A 23436-nucleotide genomic window follows, 5' to 3' on the forward strand; every position below is an offset into this window, starting at 1 on the left:
TATAAATTTATCGCGACAATTGGCAACGTTTCATTTGGTGTGAAGTAATATGTCTATTTAACAGAAATATTGTTGCATATTCATCCCTAAAAACACGTCCGCTTTTCATTTCATGTGCATCCGTGTAAGTAATTTCTATAGAGTTCCTAACTATTGATTTCAGAATGAACGTTCTGACGAGTGTGATATCTCGCTTGCAGAGTAGTCTCCGCATGTCGGAAATGCAGATGTAGTTTTAAATGGATGAAACATAGCTTTATCCATCACAAAATAGTGTCTCTTGCATATCGTATAGCCTGGCGTATTTCACAAATGTATGCGTTGAAATGATTCCATTTAATCCGTCTACTGTTGGATAATTTTGTAAGCAAAATACATATTTTTCTAATATCATAAGTAAACAGTATTTACATTAAAATTTATGACTATAAAAAAATTAACACGATTGATTAAAGATTAAGAAGAATATTTGTTCAGCCAAGATCTGTGAAATACGTGAATAACAGGATATTTGCATGAATTGTTTTTTAATGAAAGCTATGGACAATTTTAAATGATACATATTTGAGAAAGTATAAAATCATTGAAGGTATTGAATATCGGTAAACAAAATGTGTAGTAAATATTCGCTTTATAAGTAAAATGATATGTTAAAATAAATACAAGATAATTGTACTTATCTTCCTTTGATTTTTAAGCTTTAATTACTTGGATATGAAACTTCAATATTTTAGTTTAAAATAGGACTCATAAAGTATGATTAAATGTGCATTAAAATTTAAAGGATGCATATAAAATGCTAATATTAAAGATCATATAAATATTTTTCATTGCTAAAATTCTTAAAATTTGATAATAAATATGTTCATGTTTTTAAGAGTATTACTTTTTATCTTCATAATTATATTTTTCTTTTAAATTAAAAAAGTGGACAAATACGACATCTTCTCCCTATATTATATCTAAGCATTGTGCTAGATATTCTTGTCATAATACTATAACTATTAACAATTTAATAACGGTGGTAATTCTGTCGTTCTATGCAGTTTTCATTTTATATATTAATATATAAATAGAAAACTGTATGACAACAAAAGTTGTCAATACTAATACACAAATATTCTACAAAATTATACTGCATTTATAAATTACTAAATTCAAAACATGCTTAAGAAAGAATCATGCATTTAAAAGTAAGACAGCCAATAACGCAAAATATATTTAATTGCTTTTTACAAAGTATCGTATTAATTTCATCATTTAAATAATAATCTTTTCAAAAAATATTTGCAAATTTATATGCAAAATCAACGTGTCAAATTGTTTTTAAATACTGCTGTTTAAATACTACTGCGGAATTAAAATTATAAAAAAATCATATGCAGTTTTTGCAAAGCTGACTGGCAAATGTTTTCTGTTTCGTTTTCTCTTCTTTCGTTGCTTTAACTTATTGCTAAGAAAAGAGACTCTAAACCGAAAACCGAATAAAATTATGTTGAATGATTTCTGTTGTATAAGAAAAACAGTGAATATTCAAGGTGTTTTATATTTATCTACAGCAATGCACGACTTACCTTATGCATCCTAGAAATTGAAATAGAATCTGATCTAACAATAACGATATCTGTGTACTGCGTTTATATTCTATTTACTTCTTTTTCAAGAATAAATTTCATTTAATCATATCTTATAAAAAAAATTGCATTACTTTTAAAGTACTAGTGACTTGTGCGCATAAATAGAAATGTATAAATCGTAGATAATCTTTCCTTCGATAAATAAATAAATGTTGCTTTAAATGATTTTTAGCTACAATTAATAACGTTCATTTTGTGGGTACATATGCAATCTTAAAAACCTCTATTATCAGAGCAAATTTCTATGCAATAAATTTATGAACTTGAGCTTCCTCAATTTCATTGCATACAACTAACAAGATAAATTTAAAATCGTTAAATAACTTAAGTGTCATACATTAAATTGAGTTATTCCTATTTCATTATCCCCATACTATACCGTAGAATAAATCCGTACAAAGTAACATACGACAAAGCAACATATAACACAACTCAAAGAAGCATTTTTGAAGCTACAGAAGAATTATGCGTTTTTCGAAGTACATTGATACCAATAGCAATAGGGACATTGAACTATCGTCAAGATAATATTAAAAAAAAACATGTTAATATCATTGAAATTTTACTTGAAATGATTTTAATACATTTTGGTCTGAATGTAATTATATCTATCGTAAGATCATGCGTTGTTTTAATCCATGAACAGTACAAAGCGATTAAGAATTTCGAAAGCGATATAAAAGCTTTAAATACACACCCTATTTCGTTGGCTGGTTGATTATTATTATTGGCAGATCCACTGTTCACGTTGTTGTTAATTGTGTTGGAGTCATTAGTTTCTTGTAACGTTTGACACGTATTCAATAAAGAGCTCCATTGCCTCATCACTTCTTCGCCTTGGGCCTCCAATTCGGAGAGAATTGTAGCGTTATCCATATCTTGCAATGCCGTGCCTGTCTCCATTCTAAAATGTAAAATAATATTTAGCATATCTCTTTTAATGCCACCACATGCATTAATTTTTACTACTTTTGCAAATTCCATTTAAATTATCAAATATATATACACACTGCTAGTCATAAATATTAGAAAATCTACAGATATTTAGTACAAATTGAATCATTTTCTGTCCAGTCAGATGGTATAATATTTTGCCATAAATCTCTTATTTCATTCGCACCATATAAGCCTTGTGATATAAAATACCAAATAAAATCAAATTAATTAGAATTTTCTAATAAACGTAACAAGTAGATGTTCTAATATGTCCAGCCAGCGTATACAGTTTTAACAACAAAGATTCGGGAAATATATAAAGCGCATCATCTTACTTAAAACATACAAAGCAGATGAGACACTTTACATGTAGAAATTTGTACATTCGAAGAGTATGGAAGAAAATACCAACCGATGTTGATTTTCTTCGTAAGAGCTCGCATCGCTGTGTTCATAATCCAATATCAAATCATCAGAAGCGATAGATTCACAAGGAGACAAAGTGTCGACACTGCCAGCTCGACTTATTCGTTTGCCATGGTGAGGGCTGTTGGTTGCGTTTTTTCCATGTCCAGTGCCTGAAAAAAATAATAATTTGTAAATATTTGTCATACTGTTTATTTAAAATATGTATATAACTTTACATGATCGAAACTGTGCAATTATATGCATTGCTCATCGATAAATTACGTTCCAAATTAAAATGTACGTACTTTTAGAGACAACAGTCGACATTAAGTCGCGTTATAGTTTACAAAGTAGACGAGAAAATTATTTCATTCGTACACCGTTAAGTGTAATAAATACATCGACATAAATAGAATAATTTAGTGGCATAAATTTCTGAAATATTCACCTGTTTTAGGACTAGACTCGACCAGAGTGTGACTGTTCTCGGTGACGACTTGACTAGCCATAGCAGATTGTGTTTCAGCGCCAGCCCTCGAATCGTCAAAAACAAGCCCAGGTTGATCAGCGATCTCATCGTCAAAAAACTCTCTGCCCTCCGATAAGCTTAACGAATTCGAGGCGTTGGTTGGCGTTCCAGGACTATCATCGTCTATAACGGTGCCAGACTGTTCCATCGCGTTCTCCCTTTTCGGAGCTTTCGTGTCCGACTGAGTAATACTGGCCGTGAGACTGTCGAAAAGACTATCAACAGGCGAGGTTTCGTCATCTATAAGGGTTGTTGACGTAGCCGCAGCTGCGGCGAACGCAGGATCTTCGATGGTAAGAAGCACGGAACGCAATGGAGTTTTTGGGAGCGTTCCAGACTTAGACATACTCGAAGATGAAGTTTGCATGTGTTGTACAGACATAGAACGTTGACATTCGTCGCTCGAGCTCAACGAATACTCGTCGGCCATAGCTTCTCCATGACCGTATTCGGGGTCATCGGAACTCGGTGGACTGAAGTCTGACTTAATGGAAGGAATCTTCTCGGAATGTGATCTGTCTTTGTAAACTTTCTCTTCGCCCAATCCTTCGTCGTAACCCTCTGATGAGGTGGTAGACATGGACGTCGTAGATTCGATATACCTATTGTCCTTATTTACGATCCTTTGATATTGCGTGGTTCTCTCTCGTACCAGGCCGGTGTTGGCCGCGATGAATGTTTTTGGCAACGGTATAACAGATATCTCGGTGACCGTGCTATCGTCGTCCCTTACATCCCTGACATCGAAACTTTTCCCATTTACGACCATCCTCAAGTTCCTAGATCTACCTATACCACGCCTTCTTGTTAAAGATCCATCCGTATAATCCACACCCCTAGAATCAGTCTCGCCCGCGCAACCTAGCTGACTTCCGACACCGGAATCTTCCGTGCTCGAGCCCTCCTTCGAGCTCGTCGAGCTCTTCGACGCCGCGGATACCTTTCTGCTTTGATTCGCTGCAGTTTTCGCCACCTTTGAGTTCGCATCGGTCATTCTTACAGCATACTGAGGTAGAGGCAGATGTCTAGCGTGCAGAGTATACCTGCCGATTGGCTCTGGAATGCCTGATACTCTGCGATTTGCGTCCGTGTGTATAGTATTAGCATTGTTGTACGAAACGGTATTGTGTACCGGTGACGATTTCACTTTTATCGGTTGCGGCACGTTCGAAACTTGGGCCACCCTGTGCGGCTGTTTCACGAAACCCTCTTGTTGCTGGTGTTGTTGTAGCTTCTCCTGATTGTAATGGCTCACCGTGTGACTGCTGCAAATGTCGCTGACTTTGTTGGTGAATTTCGGCTGCGACTGCCGATACCCGAAACGATTCGTCCTAACGGCAATCCCGCTGGATTCTTTCTTGGGTGGAGCGAGCCGCGGTGTCGATCTGCCGGATGACGAATTGTGAATCGTCTGACTGGTGTCGTCATCCCGTCTACGATTCTGTTCTGGTCCGGCCGATTTCGATCGTGGATGCAGCATGCTCGATTCGGTGGCATAGCTCGTTATCGGCATCGGTATCCCGGAGGCCGGTCTTCGTCGAAAACCAAAGGACATTGCCGTGCCGCGCGTATGCGAGCCGCCACGTTTCGACGCGCCCTTATGCTCGTTCTGAAACATCAGCAAAGAAAAGTACTGGAGAGCAAGAACGCTGAGAATGTCGAGAATCTTTTAGCAACGCGTCGAGTCTTTATGTCCTTTGCACTTTCTCTGCGAGCGTTTAGAGATCGATAAAACGGACGTGCACTCCTTTTACGCAGCTGTTTACATCACACACCGCGTTATTTTTACTTGTTACAATCTCGCGAGAAAGTACTTGCTTGCGTTAGACGCGGCTTGCCAAAGATAATTCAAAATACGCACGATCATGAATTTATCTAAGGTCTAAGGTCAAATAGCGACTTGACTAGACGATAATTATTATCTTTGCTGTTACATACGTTGCGATGTTACGCAGCCAAATATGTATACCAAGGGCAGAAAAATGCGACCAACAATAGTGGACAGGTTCATAGCTAGGATTTCTATTTTAAGTAATATGGGATATACAATACGAAAGATCGGTCAATGTTAATCGATAGTTCAGCTATCTGCTACAAGGTACGTACTTCGTCGAACAATGTTCTAACCAAAAAGGTCAGTAATGTTTTTCGTTAAAAACTTTACCCTTGCGGCAATTTAAAAATTATATATTTACGTAATATGAGAATATTGTTGCATAATATAAACATCGTTATATCGGTTGTATGATAAAATTGTGTTAATCATTATCTCGAAATAATTAGTTTAATCTCTGATATTGACAGTATTTATTATTTTAATATTTTATTTAATATTTTAAAATGCATATCAGTGTCAGGCAACTGTTAATTTTATTCGCAAATGAAAGTGCATATAAAATTGTAAAGACGAGCAAACGAGGAAATTTTTATCTTCTGTATTTTTTTTTATTTTGGTAGAAAATGTACATTTCCTTTGTGACATTGTTGTCCTTTATAAACACAATGTTTTATAGATTGATCGTATTATTTTATATATTTAATATCGCCGTGATTAATCCTTTCGTATCAAATTATATTCTCGAATAACAAGAAATCTTGTTTTGCAATAGAACGAGATTGCTCGTTGTTTTGTAAAATGCTTCAATTTGTTTCTTGTCGATTTACTCAGGTAAGAACCTGATCTAATTACCGTCCTCATTTTCAAATTGGATATGGATTTTTCATTCACGCGTGCCTCTAACTGCACGACACTTGCACCGTTTTCTTTCTACAAATATACAGCTCGATAAATTTTCAACTAATCTATGATCGATTATATCGAGTACGAAATACGTGGAATATTTTTTTCTTAAATGATTCATAATTTGATAAGTAGATAACAGCAACGACGAAACAAACAAAGCTCGAAGAACAAACTCGTAGCACAACTGCTGTAAGATATTAAAAATGGATATTGTATACAATCCGTTCGACGTAACGTATCAATCGTAAGATCGTGATGCATCGATGATTACACGTGCCAGGTAACTGCATGGTGAAACCAAAATCTCAAAAATGCGAGGTAACCCGATTTAAAGTCCAGAAATAGAGCAACTACGTTCTCAAATCGACGAACTTCTCTACGCTTTTCGTATACCCGTTCTACGAGTCACAGAGTCGCGTTTAAATGCTTCCTAATGAAAATACAAGGAAAAAGAAACGCGTATAAACTCGTCGATATGCGCTTCCCTCTGCAAGAGAAATCACGTAAAACAAAAATCAAACGAAATCCGATGACCATAAAAAAGAAATTCCTTGTGTAATTGATGCAAGGAGCGTTGCACTCGGTCAAGTGGCATAATTTAGAATCGTTTTATTCGATTAAAAACAATTTTGACACGTGGTTTCCACTCGATGATAATGAATCATTTTTCCTATCGTCCCTCTACAGCGATTGCGATAAAATCCTCTTGATTGGTAATTTAACGTCCAAGCCCTTGCAGAGCGACTGCACGTACGGGGCAGATATTCATCGTGCGTTGTTTTGGCGCATGAATTTCGCAATGTGTCGTCACAAACGGCATTAATCTTCTTCGTATTATTTATCACCAGATGCACTGCGTCAAGGAAGACCCAGATCTTACATGGATGAGGCGATATATTCGGAAAAACACAAGCCAGGTGACGTCTCGTAGACCATCTTAGAGCAACACCCGGCAAAGAGAGAATGGGCTATCGAGGATAAGGTAATATTTATCGCGCAAAAGTGTTCACGATGTGTCATAGCGTGAAAGTTACGACGAAACGATGGTCGATCGAAAACACATAGAAGGATGCATCCCTTACCGCAAAACCGATTCCCTTCTCGTTCTCCAGGCAATCATCCTCGCACCTGGTGCCAATAGACCGGTAATCCATGTCTTCGGGCCAGTGTCAGCCGGCTGTTAAGAAGACTGTATTACGATCGATCCCGGCGTCCAGCCTGCGAGAAGGTTACGTTTGTCTCTTCTAAATCCGCAACGCTGACATCCTGCACCGCTGTGCGCGAATATTTTTAACCGAGGGAGGCACACAGCCGAAAGTACCGGCCAGTTTTTTCGGCCCGAGCAAACCTTCCCCGTAATCTGTCACCTTTTTCGGGTCCTGCACACGTTCAGTTCGTACGCGTTGTCGCCGAAAGACACGCGCACCAATACCTCGTCCGGCTCTCCCTTTTCGTCCCTCCTCGCCCGCTCCTCGTCTGTCACTCTCTTTCTCACCCTCGCCACCCGCCCTCTCTTTCTCGCTTCTTCTTCACCCTCGAGCTCCTTCCTCGTTCAACGTGTAGCCGTTTCTTCCTTCTAGTTGACCGTCTCTGTTCGACCTCGCTTCCACACCACCCAACGGAGAGAGAGAATACACGGCTAGCAAAACGTGGAATCGATCGACGAAACTGCGCCGGCGTCGCGACGCCACCGCACACCGCGCGCCGTGCCACTCGCGTAGACTGCGAACGACTGATGTCACGAGTGCGCCCGCGCTCGCCTTTCGATGTGTTCCTATATCTAATTGTAAGTACGCTGTTTGCCGGCCTCCCTCTATTCTCTCATACAGCAACGTGCACAAAAAGCGGACCACCAAACGTTTAACGTTCTCGTGCGCGCCAAGGGTTTGACGTTTAACGTTCCACGTTTTCGCACGTACCCACCCACCAAGGTGTTCCTGTGACTCCTGGCTGGCCGCTAATCGCGTTACAACGGACCTCTTGCGCGATTGAACTAAGATCATTAGCGAAATTTCACGAGCGATCAGTTACAAAGGGGCAATGACAAGTTTGGTAAGGAATTGAGTCGAGCTTTACACACGGCTGAATTTTCGTAATTGCGAGTAGCAGTGGAACGCGTGATAGCTACGTTTCTGTTGATTTTTTGTTTCTCCGCGTCGTTTTATATCCCGAGAACAATATTTTTCATATAAAATGGGTAAAAGCGGGAAGAATCTGTTTGCTCTAGCCAAAGGTATAATTGTTCGAGCAAACGATATTTCAATGTCTTCGATGTGTTAACGCTATGACAAACGATATTTCAACCGCCTAGAAGCCGAAGCGGTGAAGCGGATTTTTTCTCGATTTTCCGGTTTCATCGCACGGATAACGTGATTTAACGCTGAATTTTGAAGAGACAGACGATTCGCTTCCACAAGTCCAGTTACCGCGAGAAAGTGACACGAGTAACGGTAGATTGGAAAAACGATTTAAAGTAATGTCCATAGCATCGTTATTCTCTATTTTTCAATTTATGCAGTCGATCGGTGTGGCTTCTGAATTGCTCGTTTCTTAAATTACGAAGGCACGTTCAAGCACAGAGCCGATTAAAAGGACAATTTTGGAATTGGTCGATCGGATGTATTGAATTCTGAAATTGTTCTGGCGTGAAAAGCGAGAAACGTGACTTATCGCGTTCTTTCGCTTTTAATCTTCGCTTACGAGCTATCCAATTGTACTACTCGATATGAAATTATAAAAATGCAAAGCTTTCTTTGTACGACTATTATGCCTACGTACAATCTGCAACTTGTCAATCGTCGATTCGCTAAAATTGTTACTTAGAAAATTGTTGTGCAAGGGGGCCTGGCTGGTTCTACGTTCCAATGGTTCAAGTATAGTTACGCGTTATACCTTGCCGATTAGGTGAACGCCTCTTATGCAATTTTGGGAAATCGTGAGATCGAAATATCACGTATATAATACTTTGTTTCTTTTCTTTTTTTAATTAATTTTATTCGTTCGACGGTAATTTATAACGCCTTTCTAAGTTCAATCCATTCTTCTTCCTCATTTTCTTCCCCTTTCTATGTTCGACTATTTGTAACAATTTGCTTGTTGTTCTAATAAATTTGATTTCAATCCTGCGTTGTGACATAGTTGATTATCGATTAAGCTTAACTAAGCTATTCTCGGCTCTTTGTGTTTCGTATACGTAACAATATGTTTGTCGCAGTATTTAGTGAAAATTAAATCCACTTTAGGTAATACGGAGATATGTATACTTTTCATTTGAAATTCAAGGCAGGTTTATCTGGCTGCCGATCGATACTTTATATTACGATTAATTTGAACCTGTACTTTTAAATCGAATGTCTTGAGTAAGTGCATCTTCTTCTTCGTCTGGATATCTATAAATATACTGCTTGTTTTTTCAGTAAGTGTTACCCTACCTAATGGTAGGCTCGCGTTTAAATATACATTCTTTTCAGGTTTAATCTTCTGCAAGATTTTGTCACTTCGGTAAGTGTTGCTACAGGAAGCTCAGACGTTCGTCGTGAACATACGAAGACGACAGGAGAAAAATATGGCACTATAGATGTATCTTCGTTGATTTCTCGATTTTAATGTCACTTTACGATTAAAAAGAAGAATGTTTGACATACGAAGAATTAACGACATAATTGGAAAAGGGAAATAATCTACCAGAAATATTACGATCGTTTCTCGCAACTAAGACTAAAACTAAATTTAACGCATTTTTAAAAGATTTCAATGTTCGATACGCGATCGTGAGAACTTGTGAATCGAAGCAAATTATTCGATTCAATTTTAAACCTGACGATTTACTTGGCTCGGTTTGGCGCGTTCGGTTCTAGAAAACACTCGGTGTTACACAATTACGTAACTACCTAAACGATTAGATGGTCTAAATTAATAATCGCCACTTGTGAAAATGACTGTATGTCTACGTCTCTTTCGTGTTCACGAGTACACGCGTAACTGCGTGAACGCGTGCATTTTGACGTACGTGGATGTTGCTGTGAAAGCACACGCGTTACAGAATACGCAACGAGCGGAAAATTAAATGTCAGACGAAGAATTTGTACCTCACGTGTATTTTAGTAAAGTTACTCAATTTACATAGTAGGTACCGACAACGAGACGTTATGTTTCTGGTGAATAAGTCAGACTTCTCAACGGTCCATTGAATATACTATACTCGTTGGTCACGAGACCTTTCATTCATAAGAAATGAAATTATATTGTTGCACGCATACGATGTACGATACGTATACGATATCTTAAATTTTATTTTAGCGTTAAAATATTAATATCTTTAAATTGCGTGGAAATAAAAGTTTGAAAACAATTTCTGCAAATTTTCCTATAGCTCTTTTCAAGAATTTTTTGCTGCAGGATATAATTCTACATAACAATAAATATGCATATGTATATATTCTTTGTCCAGCGTAATTTATTACTTCGTTAAAAATAATATTATTTTTGCTTGTCTTCTAATAAAGTATGATTTTTTAAATATTTCATTAATTTTAGTCCTTGCGTTAAACGAATCGCGTAGAATGACTTCTCAGTTTAATAAAATTTCTAAGATATTTTGCTCCGATAATAATTAGAGTATTTTACGTTCAGCTTTAGTATAAATATCGAAGTATTTCATAGTAATTTTCCTCTTTTCTATTAAGGGTCTACGTATTACCAGTGGTCTCTATTTACATTTCATATTAAACGTTCATAGCTATATTAGATTGAGGCCAGATTCATCAAATATCTAATTTCTTATCAACTATGATTTATCCATAAAAATTTAATAGAAATTATCGTTCTAATCGTCGCGTTACTCCAAGACAATTTTCTTTCTTTTATCTTATCTGTCCCTCTTCTGCTTCTACACCTTATAAGAGAGCAGATAACTTCCAATTTTTCTGATAAAACTTATCTTTCTACTGTTCACGCAACTTTCCATATTCTTCCAGGTTTACATAAGCTAGAAACAAAGATTATAGATGCATATATTTTACAGTACGCATCATACGTAATTAACAAAATATTGTAACAAAGTGGCACGAAATAGCTGTAAGTTATAGAAAATTTTATAAAGACCGTATTTTTATTCATGACGACTAGCATTTTATATTATGCACAACGATAGAATTACACTCATTAGTGACAATTTTAGATATTCTTGTAAAGATTAAATATTATACAATAATAATGCGTAATTCAAATAACAAACATTTACATCAGATAGCAAATACTTAACTTAAAACTTAATAGAAATTTATATCTTTATAGACGCGTCTAAAGAAATAGAATTGGAATAGAAATTTATTTTCTTACTAAAAATTGAACCCGATATTCTTTTGAATATTTTATATAATTCTTTGTTCTGCACGTATTTTAAATATCGCGTAAATACATAAAAATTTGCAGTCTAATTACCTCGATAATTTCGTCAACCAAATTAAATAAGAAATAAGAAATAAATCGATATAAAAAGAACGTCTCATTGAAAAATAAATGTACGTCCAAATACTTTTTGTAGCCACTGTATATGGGCGTTATAATTATAAGCAGAAAACGTCGTTATACTCAGAATGGATGTGAATCGCGTAGGATACTCTGTATACGCTTCATAGTAATTTTTCTAGTACGATAGCTTCATTGATCTCGAAATCTGAAACTGCCATGGAGCGATGCACGTTGGATAGCACGGACACGAAACTGAGAAACGAGCGAGCTTCGGTGTTATCACCAACTCGAGTCGAAGAAGACGATGTAAAAAGCATGTGCCATGGGACTTCGCACAATATCCCTTTCAGACAGTACGATAAGCCCTCCCGTGTTCTTCAGCCTTACAACTAGAGGTCTGACTCTTATGCTCTATAGTCCTCCTTGGAGAACCAGTGCCGCTACTTGAATGTTCTTCCCTCTTTTCCACCCCTTGCTCGTTAATATTGTAGCTTCACGCAGCAACTTGAAACCTCGGACAAAATTGCACGGTGAAAGAACTTTACTCCTCTTTCAGTAAATATACTATTGTACATTTAGCAGAATCTCTAGCCCATCACGGTGTAAATATTAACCATATCTAGGTATTAGCTCTTATCTCGTAAAATAAAATTTGCATCCCATTGCAGCTTAAATAACTTTATCTAAATATTAACTTTTAAGGTGCGTTGCGCTATGGTATGATATGGTATGGTTCCACTGTAGTCTTATTACGTATGTATTAGGTCGTCCCAAAAATTTCTTTCCTTTTATAAGGAAATAATAGATGCACAGCAATTTTTGTTTCATATTATTTTACTGAATTATGTATGATCTATCTTGTTCTATTGAAACGATCATAATGGATCATACATAATTCAGTAAAATAATATGAAACAAAAAGTATTGTGTATGTATTATTTCCTAATAGAATGAAGATGTTAACTCTTATTAACACTTGGTATACTGATGTTCCACTGGTGCTGTCTGACTCTGATAATATACAAATTATTTTTGCCAAAAGAAGACGAAGAAAGGGAGAACGCTGTTGCGTAATAGAAATAAATTGTGAATTAACGTATTGTGTTAAATCGATTTCGTCGATCGTATCGAGGCTTATGTCAGTTACAATCTTTTTGCCTATGTACCAGCTCGATAATGAACTGTTAAATACATAAAAGCCTGTTGCGTAATTATAATACGAATGACAGTTACTTGAATGTTTCATAAGAGGAATTTTGTTAATGTATAACTATAATTGGCATAATAAGAAGTTCGCAGGAAATTTTCGACAGCTATTTTAATTAGTACTAATTCGTTGTAAATCTTTTTAAATAAGAGATTACAATCTTTTTATAACGTGTTTCTTCTCAGGCAGTGCGTTTCATTCTTTCACTTTCAAGGATATAAAGAGTGAAAAAAACACGCGTTTCACTCGGATGACGCAGACTGTGCACGATGTGCATTGAAAAGCGAACTTTCACGTTGAACTTGGCAAACGCGAAATGAGTTCGCGGATATCGCTGACAATTAGCGTGACGTTTATCAGATTCTTCTCAACGTTATCGTAAGAGCGACGAGTCATCAGATTTTGACACGGGCACCTTCTCTTCTTCTATTTTTCGATATTCCTGCCTTCGGTTTCGTCGTTTTAATCTCGCGTCACCGTGTCAGCATCTTTTAACGCAGGTCAACTAGCTTTGAGTCCGCGTCACAACCTTCTTATTAAAAAATATGACTCACTCGGAAGTCAAATTGACGAAACCGAAAATTGCAAGGTGAAGCAAAGCGACAGCCAGACTGCGGATATTCGCGCAATTTTTACATTTTTATGAACATAACTAAAAAGAAAAAAAATAGATTCTAGATAGATTCTAAAAATTAGCTTAAATATTTTACATATTACGCGCATTTTGTAGATTTCTGGAACTTTAAATTTTTTACTTAAAACCAAAAAATGCATACAAGTAGCGATAACGTTGCTAGAATTATTTTTGAAGATTTACATGGAAGCTCGATATCACTCGTATCAATGTTCTCTTGCGATGGACGAACTTACGGAAATATACAGGGTAGTTGGTAACTGGTGGTACAAGCGGAAAGGGGGTGATTCTACGTAAAAAAGGAAGTCGAAAATATAGAATAAAAATTTTTCGTTTGAGGCTTCGTTTTCGAGAAAATCAACTTTGAATTTTCGCTCGGTACGTGTGCACTTTATCAGATCTCGTTATAACGAATCTCACTATAGATCGTTGTCGCGATGGATATTATCGCAGTTTAAGTTTGTTTTTGCCGTAACGGAAAATTAGGAATACATAATGAAATAATATGAAGTAATCATAAAGTTTATTATTACAAAAATTGCTGAAAATGTTGCCCATTCTGCCGAACACATACTTCTGCTCTTCTAATTAAATTTCTATGAACGTTTTCTAACGTATTCGATTGTGATAACGTATTCGATCGTGATAAAGTGCACGCGTACCGAGCGAAAATTCAAAGTCGATTTTCTCGAAAACAAAGCCTCAAACGAAAAATTTTTATTCTATATTTTCGACTTCTTTTTTCGCGTAGAATTACCCCCTTTCCGCTTGTACCACCAGTTACCAACCACCCTGTATAATTGCTTTTTTAAATGTTGGACATTAATCGTGTACTTGGCTGATGAACTTGAGAAGCTTAGAAGAACTGGAGTTTATCGGTTCGACTTCTGAAAAGCTGATATACGAAAGTGTATGAAATATATTTTTGCAAAATAAAAGCTCTTCCGCTCACTTTGTGGAGATTAATATACTAAATTAATGCTAAGCTATTGTACAATACACTTTCGCAAATATTTCATTCCATTTAAAATACGTAACCTTCTGTAAATTAAAAGCCTTTTGCCGTAGAATTTTTTATATCATTTTTGTCCATTTGCAACTGATTTAATCGAGAAATTGATACTTATCAATTCTCATTTCAGCATTTCATGCTTATCATTTCAGGAGTCTTGTGATTTGATGAGAGGTTCTAACGAGAAGTGTAAAATATATGTCTACCATTTTACTAAAATAATTCAGAATAATTCGAGCACAGGTATTCTACGAAAGTGGTGCTCACATTAAAGTACAAAGTACAGATTTTATAATTTCCCTCGCGCATTACACTTCGCATAGCTTCTAACGAAGCGTGAAATTGAAACGTTATGCTCAACATTTTTCGTTTGCATCGCGAATCGTCAAAGGGGAAGAATCTAAATGAGATGATAATATTTCGTTGTGAATTATAAATATAGAATAGATTATTCTTCGACAATAGAATTAGAATTGTTGAACGTTAGCGTAACAGCAAAAATAACAATGTAATTCAGGATTCAAAATTAATGAAACGATAGAAATTTAAATATCGATTTAGTCTGTAAATAAACGAATTACGTACTTGCACCGACATCTTGCATCGGGATTTCTTACTTTTCTTTCCTAATTTTTAATAAAGCTAATAAAAGCAATTGGTTTTTAAAATTGTAAATTGTTAATAAGAGGAATAGAATATAGCTTCTTTTTTATAAAATTTTAAATACTATACTAAGTGAAATTGTATATTAAATGAATAATAAATTATAAGCGTATTTTAACAAAATATTGGAAAATATTAAAGGTTACAATATAAGCGTTTATCGTCCTGCAGTGTCCTGCCATCTAGCGTAAAATCAGGGAATTCTTTAAATAGTAAAAGCAGAAGGTAAATTCCACTGAGTAATTTCACAGGCGAAGAAGTTACAATTGGTCGATGGTAATTTGTTGCCTTGAGACTAGCAAATTGTTAAAATTATAGAAATAATTACAGAGAAAGTACATTATATATCAATTAAAATAACATTATAATAAAAAATATAATATAAAATAATATATAATTAAAAAAATCATTTCTTTGTATTTTATAACTCATAATAAATGTGATAACTGATAGAGTTATGAAATATTATGAAATTTTATATAATTTTTCAAATATCTATGTATGCTTTTGTACTCTATGTATAACTCTATGTATAGAAAGATATATGACAGACTGCGATCATAGCGATACGAGATATCACGTTACATTACATTCTTGTAAAATGGTGTTTCGTGTTTCTTATTACAAAAAGAAACTCTGCTGAAGTTATTGAAACGACTTGTCCTACTTTTGGTGGCACTGGAAAAATATATAAAAAGTAACGTAGAAACTTTATCAGAGAAAAGTTTGACATTAACTCTTTCAGCATCGAATCTGTTTTTAAATCTTTTTGCAGAGCAGACATATCGCGCTAGTACTTAAGATTAATTCTACTTACTATCTCCAACGGGTAATTTAATTGTACAACCCGGTGATTCCACGAAAAGATACCAAATGTCGCTCCTAATTACTAATTCATCGTCTATTCCTACGCTTTAACTATGAACACTAGTTAAGGTTCCAAATTGCCCGTGTACTTACAAATAGCACATACATGTACATGTAGGTAGATAATTTTCTCAGAAATGTAGAAAATTTGCTTCCTACGTTTGATAAACTCGATTAAAAAAAATTCATTAGAAATAAACCGAGCTTCGTAATATAGCACGCGCGTGTTCATAGACACGCGTCTCGATCGTGTTCGTAGATCTTTCCACTAAACAATTCCTCAAGAATCTTTCTTTACCAGCCCGATGAATCTTTCTCCAACATCAATATTCATGTACGAATTCCTTCGAATAAAACGTGCACGAAACTTCCCCCATAAGGATGCAAGTGAATGCAAGAAAGGAAAATGCCAATTCTTAGCGGATCAACACGAAGAAACCGGAGAAAAAAACGGAGAGAGGAACTTCTCCTTCTTCCTATCTCGAGCGTAGGTGTTGATCCTCCCGGTATCATGTTCTTTTTCCTTTTTTTTTCATATTGTTTCCGGTTAGCGGATGCCCGCCATGAAACCAGCTGGCATAACGGAGAACAATGGAAAGCGGATATAACGAAAGGAAAGAGCAAGAACTACGCTCGAGTGAATTAGCATCGGTGATGAACTTAACAATTAATTACTTTCACATATCACGACCGGTCGTACAAACGAGTAGCCGTGCGAAAAACATAGGCGTCCACCACGACGTTCTTTTATGCATAATTAACGCACGTCGTCGTGTCGGTCACGTAAGAGCACTTGTACATGTAGGAAGCACGACAATTTATCGGTCGTGTTTAAATAAATCTATACGCATGTAACTGAGGAATATTCGACTTTAGCCTTTGTAAGACGATGATACACAGAGGGAGGTTGAGAAAATGTACACGCGCTTAAATAGCGATGAATTATGTAGGAAAGAAGAATGAATTATATATGGAATATCAACGCGATGAATTGAATCATGAAATTACTATTCTTGAAATGCGTACACGTTTATTTGAATTATTTGCGTCTATAGTATGTGTAAAAATCGATGGTACAACCGACGAGGAGACGAAACGTAGAATAAATCTATTTTCCAATGGAAAAGAGGCACTGTATCTGATTCGGAAAATCGACTTTGATCATTTGTCTGGTGTATGCGAGTTTTCCTAGTTAGCTATGAGTGAACAATCAACCGGGGTAAGCGAAAGACGTGGAATTTTTCGCTTATATTTGTGCGTAGAATAAAACGTAATCGTTTTTTAACCGATAGAAAAGATTAAAAGGTCGTTTAAATATTTATTCGTCTGAATAACTGTAATGTACAATTTTCTATTTACGAACAGCGAAAATATTCGCAGTTACGCAAAATGTAGCTTTTGGAATATATACTTTTCGCAAGAGCCATGGCTAAAGGAAAACTACAGTACGTAGACCTCTGCTAAAATATGCAAAATCCGTAATCTTACGTGTCCGGTACAACGCAGGCAGTCAAGCAACATGAGTAATTGTACACGTCTGGCAAACAATACGTTTATTACCATTACGCAATTGGACAATAGAAAATCTAATATCTCTTTTCGTATTTCCTTTGTTACATTAATTTTTATTCTTTCGTTAAACGCAAGGGAAAGAAAGATATGGACTAACGGTGGAAAATTTAGATTCGAAAACTAAATACCCATATCATTGTTTCGTTTATGCAGAACTTCTTCAATTTCAATATCCTGATACATTGATAAGGATTATTATTAACTTTATTATCAGGAAAGATAAAAAAAACGTGAGATAGCTTGCTTTCGAAATTCACGTAACTGTTACAACGAAGACTAATGAGATCTGTTATTGAGTTGCGTAAGCTACATAAAAATTCGAAGACGCAACAGGAATATCAAATAGAATGACACGCGTATTTGCGAAGCTTTCTTTAATTAGCTGTGCACCAAAATACGAATACAAAAGTAGACACTACACTGACGAAAACAATACATACCAATTATTGAAAGTTCCTTGAAACGTGAATGGTTGTAACGTACGATCAGTAAGCGTAAAATAACGGTAGAGTTACCGCAAAACGAAGGCCTTTCATAATTTGTTTTTTAAGCTGATACCGCGTATACCTTTGTCACGTATATTTCAACTACTACGCATATACACACCGCGTATCGATGCGATTATTATGCAACGTTCATATTTTGTTGAACACGAATGAAAAATAACATTGGATTCATTCGTCGCAAGAAGATGACGTATGTCTAAATGTCAAACTGGCATAGTTTTCTTCTTTTGTTTTCCTACATTACATTTACATTTTTAGGCTTTCGTAACATCATTTCCTCTCCATACTTTTCAATTTATGAAGTTGACCAACGATGGCTTTCGAGCAGTTCGTGTTTCTAACACGCTTTGTCTTATCTACTTCATATTCAACAGTATCCTTTTTTCCCACTAAAGAAATATTCAACAGCGTATGTTTCTATTAATAGAAGTATCTTTCCAGCAACCAAAGTGTTCGTCAGCTTCAAACATGTTCATTTTGAAACGCTCAGACCTTTGATCCAGCCATTGATATATACATCACTTAACCGACGTTAATTATTAATGTAACATCCCGTGTTAGTCGATATACGTAACAAGTTGAACGCAATCAAAATGAAGAAGACAGAATTTCAAATACCGTAAACCATACTAAGGACAATGAACTTTCTAAGCATGGCCTTCAATTCGTATCCCACAGAATCAGCCAGCTTTTCCGCTACATAAACTTATAAGATACAGGTATAGTATTGCGGTACGGTGATCAAAGTGCTATATCAGATTCGAGGCACTATTCGCGCGTTCACTTATACTGTACGCCTAACACATCGCAAAGAAGTCCGGTTAGTCGAATAAATTCTCGCCATTACTTACATAATTTGATATTTCGAAGTATGTACTAAATGGTTAACCCGCGAATAATATAATATAGTGTAGAGCTGGTCAGAGAAAAGGAAGATTTTTAATATCGATTCTACATCGTTTCTGAGACGAAGATCGTAGTTTTAGAGAATTTTTCGATCTCGTTCTATCTCGTTTATGTAAACCGTTTACGGGTGAAAACTCCTTTTTTTTTTTAACTTTTGAAATTTTAACGTGCAACACTCGATCGATACATAATTTTACATGATTTCGACAATTCTTTCTCTACTTTTATAATGTTGTCGAATTAACTGACTTGGGGAATAAGCGGCTCGTATATTCTGTGACATAATTCGGTATTGTTGAAAAAACCTTGAGACTAAATATTTGTCCAAGATAATTGCCCGAATAAATTTAATTTAGTCAAGTATTTTATAAGTGATATATAAGAGAAAATAATTCTAACGCTATTTCACTGGCACGGTAAAGGATAATAAATTTTCAATTTACATGTGAAAATAAATTTCCCAATTAGATACTGGATTATTAAATAGAAATAAAATATCGTGTATGATATAAAGATATTACCATAGTCAAGTACAGTTATATAATCGTTGAATTAATAAATGAAGCAAGGTAATTCATTCGTTTACGTAAACTTGCAATTCAAATTAACGAGATCGCAATATCGTAAATTCTCGAAAACTATAAAGTTTAATTTACTCAAACAAAGATCGATCGCTATGATCAATTCGGGAACATTTTGCACAAACTTTCCACTCGCCAGGAATTTGTGTGTAGTAGGTATACGTATACATAACTTGATCTAAAACGTCGGAACAAGTTCTTGAACGCGTAACGCATAAAAAGAAGAGCCTTCAGGCGAATTCAACGAAGGAAGTAATGTACAAAATCAAGCATGTATATTGAAATGCTACAAATGGTGGAGTGAAAGGACGGAGAAGAACAAGAAAGCCTGTGATGTATATTTTGTCTAAGCAGTGGCGTAACCAACGATAAGAAAATTCCGAAAGATCTTATTGCTATCAACTGTATTTAATTTCTCACGGTATATCGTAAATTACAATTTTTGCTACGTTAAATTACAAATATTTTTACATCTATTTTCTTATACAAAAATTTCTATTTACTTTGTAAATACTAATGTAACTTTGTTATACTAATTTCTATTTATGTTGTTCCATTATTCCGTATATTCTTTAATATCAACAATTTACATCAGCTCAGAAAAGTATCTCGAAACACGAAGATAGAATAATTTCCTTGGTATACAATTTTAAAGGGCGCATTTACGAAATAAAATTTCCTTTACAACGAAACTGTGAAGCTAGCTACGCTAATGTGTAGAATCGCTACGTGGAATGTACTGAAAAGTAGGTGGGTATGCAGTTAGGACACTTATTCGCCATCCTTCAATACACGTTCGATTCGAACAGTTCGAGACTTTCTAAATTTTAAGAATATTTTTAAGATTAAGATTCAATTAGATTGTAGCAAAAAGTAAGAAGAAAAACTGCGGCACTAACGTGCAACATTGCATGAAAATTTTCAACGGTGAAAGTAAGTAAAAATCGTCATACGAAAAATGAAAATAATATGTGCGTAATGGTATGATAAAAATTGTGTAACTTTTATAAATTTCACGTAACATATGTCCAATATGTGCGTAATATAACCATTTTTATATTTCAAGATACCAGAAACAATACTTTATTTTCGAATAATCAAAAAGAACATGACGATAAATGCATATCAGGTACTGTATCGATACTACCTGACGAATATCCGATCTTGTATGTATGTATAAAATATAGAATGTTGCGGCTTTAAAGTTATTCGATATCCTACTAAACGTTGATGCGATTAGAGTAGATAATTATTACTTCAGATCTCTAGATATTTTCTATGGTATTAAATAATTTAGCACTGTGAAATTTAATATACATAACTGTCAATTCATCTTTGCACTTTCTAATGTCTTTTATCTTCGTAAAGGTGAACCTTATAACATTATTCTTCTATACCGAATCGTATATAACGATAGTTTAGACATGAGAAATAATTATCCGTATATAAATTTCATGTTTAGTCATTTGTTTCTAACAACTATTTTTTGTTGTATTTTATTGAATATCTTTTACCTTATATTTATCATATTAGGTATGCACGAAGTATAAAACATTTGTCATGCTATTGAAACATTTTACGATCCTTTGTATCTCGTTCAAACCAATTCACGAATGCAAATCAATTGCTTTGCTTATAAAATACCAGACCTGTAATTGAAATCCATCAACACACGCCGTTGTATTCGTTCCTTCCCCTTTTTCTCTTTGAAACCTCCCTCGCTTTCACCAACTCATTCATGTCCATTCGAGCACACATTTTACTTGTGCATACAAGCAAGAAAATGAAAATCTGCTCGTTCGTACGAACAACTCGACCGTGTAAAATATTTTCTATCCTTTCTTCTTTGAATCAATCAATTCCATTGAAATTTACTAATTTAAAGTTTCTTATATCCGCCGCTTCTTTCGACACAAATCAATATTAATGTACTTTGCACTACACCAATTTCTTCGCAATTATTCGAAATTAAAACTTTCTTTCGAAAAAGAATGTACACGCACCGTTGCAAAAATTTGATAACACAATATTTTTAAACCAATATATTGTTCGTTCAAATTTTATGTCACCAGATGTATTATTTGGAACGAAAAGAAGACCAACTGTTTACTAATAGAGAAGGATAACAGGTAAATGTCTTAGTCTTTGATATTAATGTTTACCCTTCTCTTTATTTTGGACGGTATCATTATATTTATATTGTATACTAACTTCGTGTACCCATTGTAGACACTTTTATAATGAGTACGCCAATACTAATGAACCAATATTTTAATTGTTCGATTTTAATGTACAAGATATCGCAGGTCTTAAAGGCGAAACTGGCGGATGGTAGAAAATGGTCCACTTTTGTGTAGCTGATGCACCAAAAATACTTGTAAGAAACCAGTCTATAGGTTCCAAGGAATTTATAAAAGTACAATTTTTCATCGGCAACATGATGAGAAAGTTGTAAAAAAGAAGTAGTTAATGCATGAAGTAAACAGAGCGAAAAATTGATAATCATTAACTTCAAATGATCATAACTTTGCAACAATTGGATGAAATTCGAGAATTCAAACGCTATTCCATTGATAAAAACTGTTTGTATTGTGTGTCAAAAATAATTGACAAACATAGTTTTCAACATTCTTAGAAAGCGATAATTAACGGTGCATTTATTCGAAGAAATATGTTCGTAATTGTACTATGACATACTTATGACAAACAAAAATGTGATGTATTAAACGTAAAGAAGAATTGTTACACTGCGTTCTTTTCTTTATTTGACCAGTTTGGTATCACATATTAAAATATAAAAAGTTAATGCAGTAAAACTTAAAAATTCCAAAAAATGTAAGAATTACATAAAATACCTGGCACAATTTACCAAAACGACATTAGCCTCAAACTGTAGACTAATCAATTCTCTCAAACTGTATAAGTGGCTTACCGTGCACTTCTTTTTGCTTCGAATAAGGCTTAAAACAAAAGAGAGAACGAAGGAGCGAAGGTGGATTGTCTTATCAAAGTAATAAACTTTTTTCAGTAGTTTCGCCTATTAAAACCTGGGACACCCTGTATACATACAAATAAATACAGATAAAAGATAATACTTTTGTGTGTAATGTAAAGTATAAAAAGATGGGAAAATATGATAAATAAATATCACAGAATAAAAGTAGCGTTCCATACTATTAAAAAAAATTTCAAAAATTGCTTAACATCTTTGCGAAGTTAGTAAAAATGTTAAGGAAGGTCATCTAACGATGCTAAGAATAAGAGTAAAGTACAATGATGTGAATTTTACGTTGTTCGCGAACTGAAGCATGTAATTAATATCAATGAGATGCTTTCTTAAGATTTCATCATTCAACTGCAATAAATAATGAGCATACATGGTTCATAGCACTCTGTGTATTCTGATTTACTATTGGTGTTATACGCTATTGTATACAAATTTAGAGATCTGAAAAAAATACTAACGAGATGTATATACCGGAAGCTAAAAGAAACTGTATTTCGCTCTACTAAAAATATTGCTTGAATATATTTCTTAGATTAATGTACATACATAATTACGTACTTAATTTACGTACAGATAATACGCAATGCAAATTATCCTTATTTATAATTAAATATTTATATATACTTTATTTGCAATTATTACAAAATAACAATTAACAACTATTAATATCAACAATAATTACCCTTCGAGTTAATAATTTCCAATCGTAAAGAAATTTTCCAGTTTGAACTACATTAACATGTTATAATTTCAAAT

The 23436-nt window shown here is 34.8% G+C and overlaps 1 protein-coding gene and 1 long non-coding RNA gene across 19 annotated transcripts in view; one reads left to right on the forward strand and one right to left on the reverse strand.

The window, feature by feature from the left end:
* LOC100651303 (putative mediator of RNA polymerase II transcription subunit 26) overlaps window positions 1-23436 on the reverse strand; it is a 69078-nt gene that overhangs the window by 39733 nt on the left and 5909 nt on the right. For 17 of the 18 annotated variants that reach the window (XM_048404276.1, XM_012318426.3, XM_048404272.1 and 14 more), the window contains 3 exons: window positions 3430-5119; window positions 2986-3151; window positions 2335-2541 (listed from right to left, as the gene is read on the reverse strand). In XM_048404276.1, the coding sequence (XP_048260233.1) occupies window positions 2335-2541; window positions 2986-3151; window positions 3430-5119 (2063 nt within the window). Of the gene's footprint in view, window positions 1-2334; window positions 2542-2985; window positions 3152-3429; window positions 5120-7335; window positions 7709-23436 lie in introns of those variants that run through there. The other variant, XM_048404274.1, reaches the window with a different exon arrangement.
* LOC125384708 lies at window positions 8106-10772 on the forward strand. The gene is made up of 2 exons (XR_007223411.1): window positions 8106-8305; window positions 9724-10772. It is a non-coding gene; the product is annotated as an uncharacterized LOC125384708 (long non-coding RNA).

Source organism: Bombus terrestris, chromosome 3 (assembly GCF_910591885.1).
Source record: "Bombus terrestris chromosome 3, iyBomTerr1.2, whole genome shotgun sequence".
Taxonomy (NCBI): domain Eukaryota; kingdom Metazoa; phylum Arthropoda; class Insecta; order Hymenoptera; family Apidae; genus Bombus; species Bombus terrestris.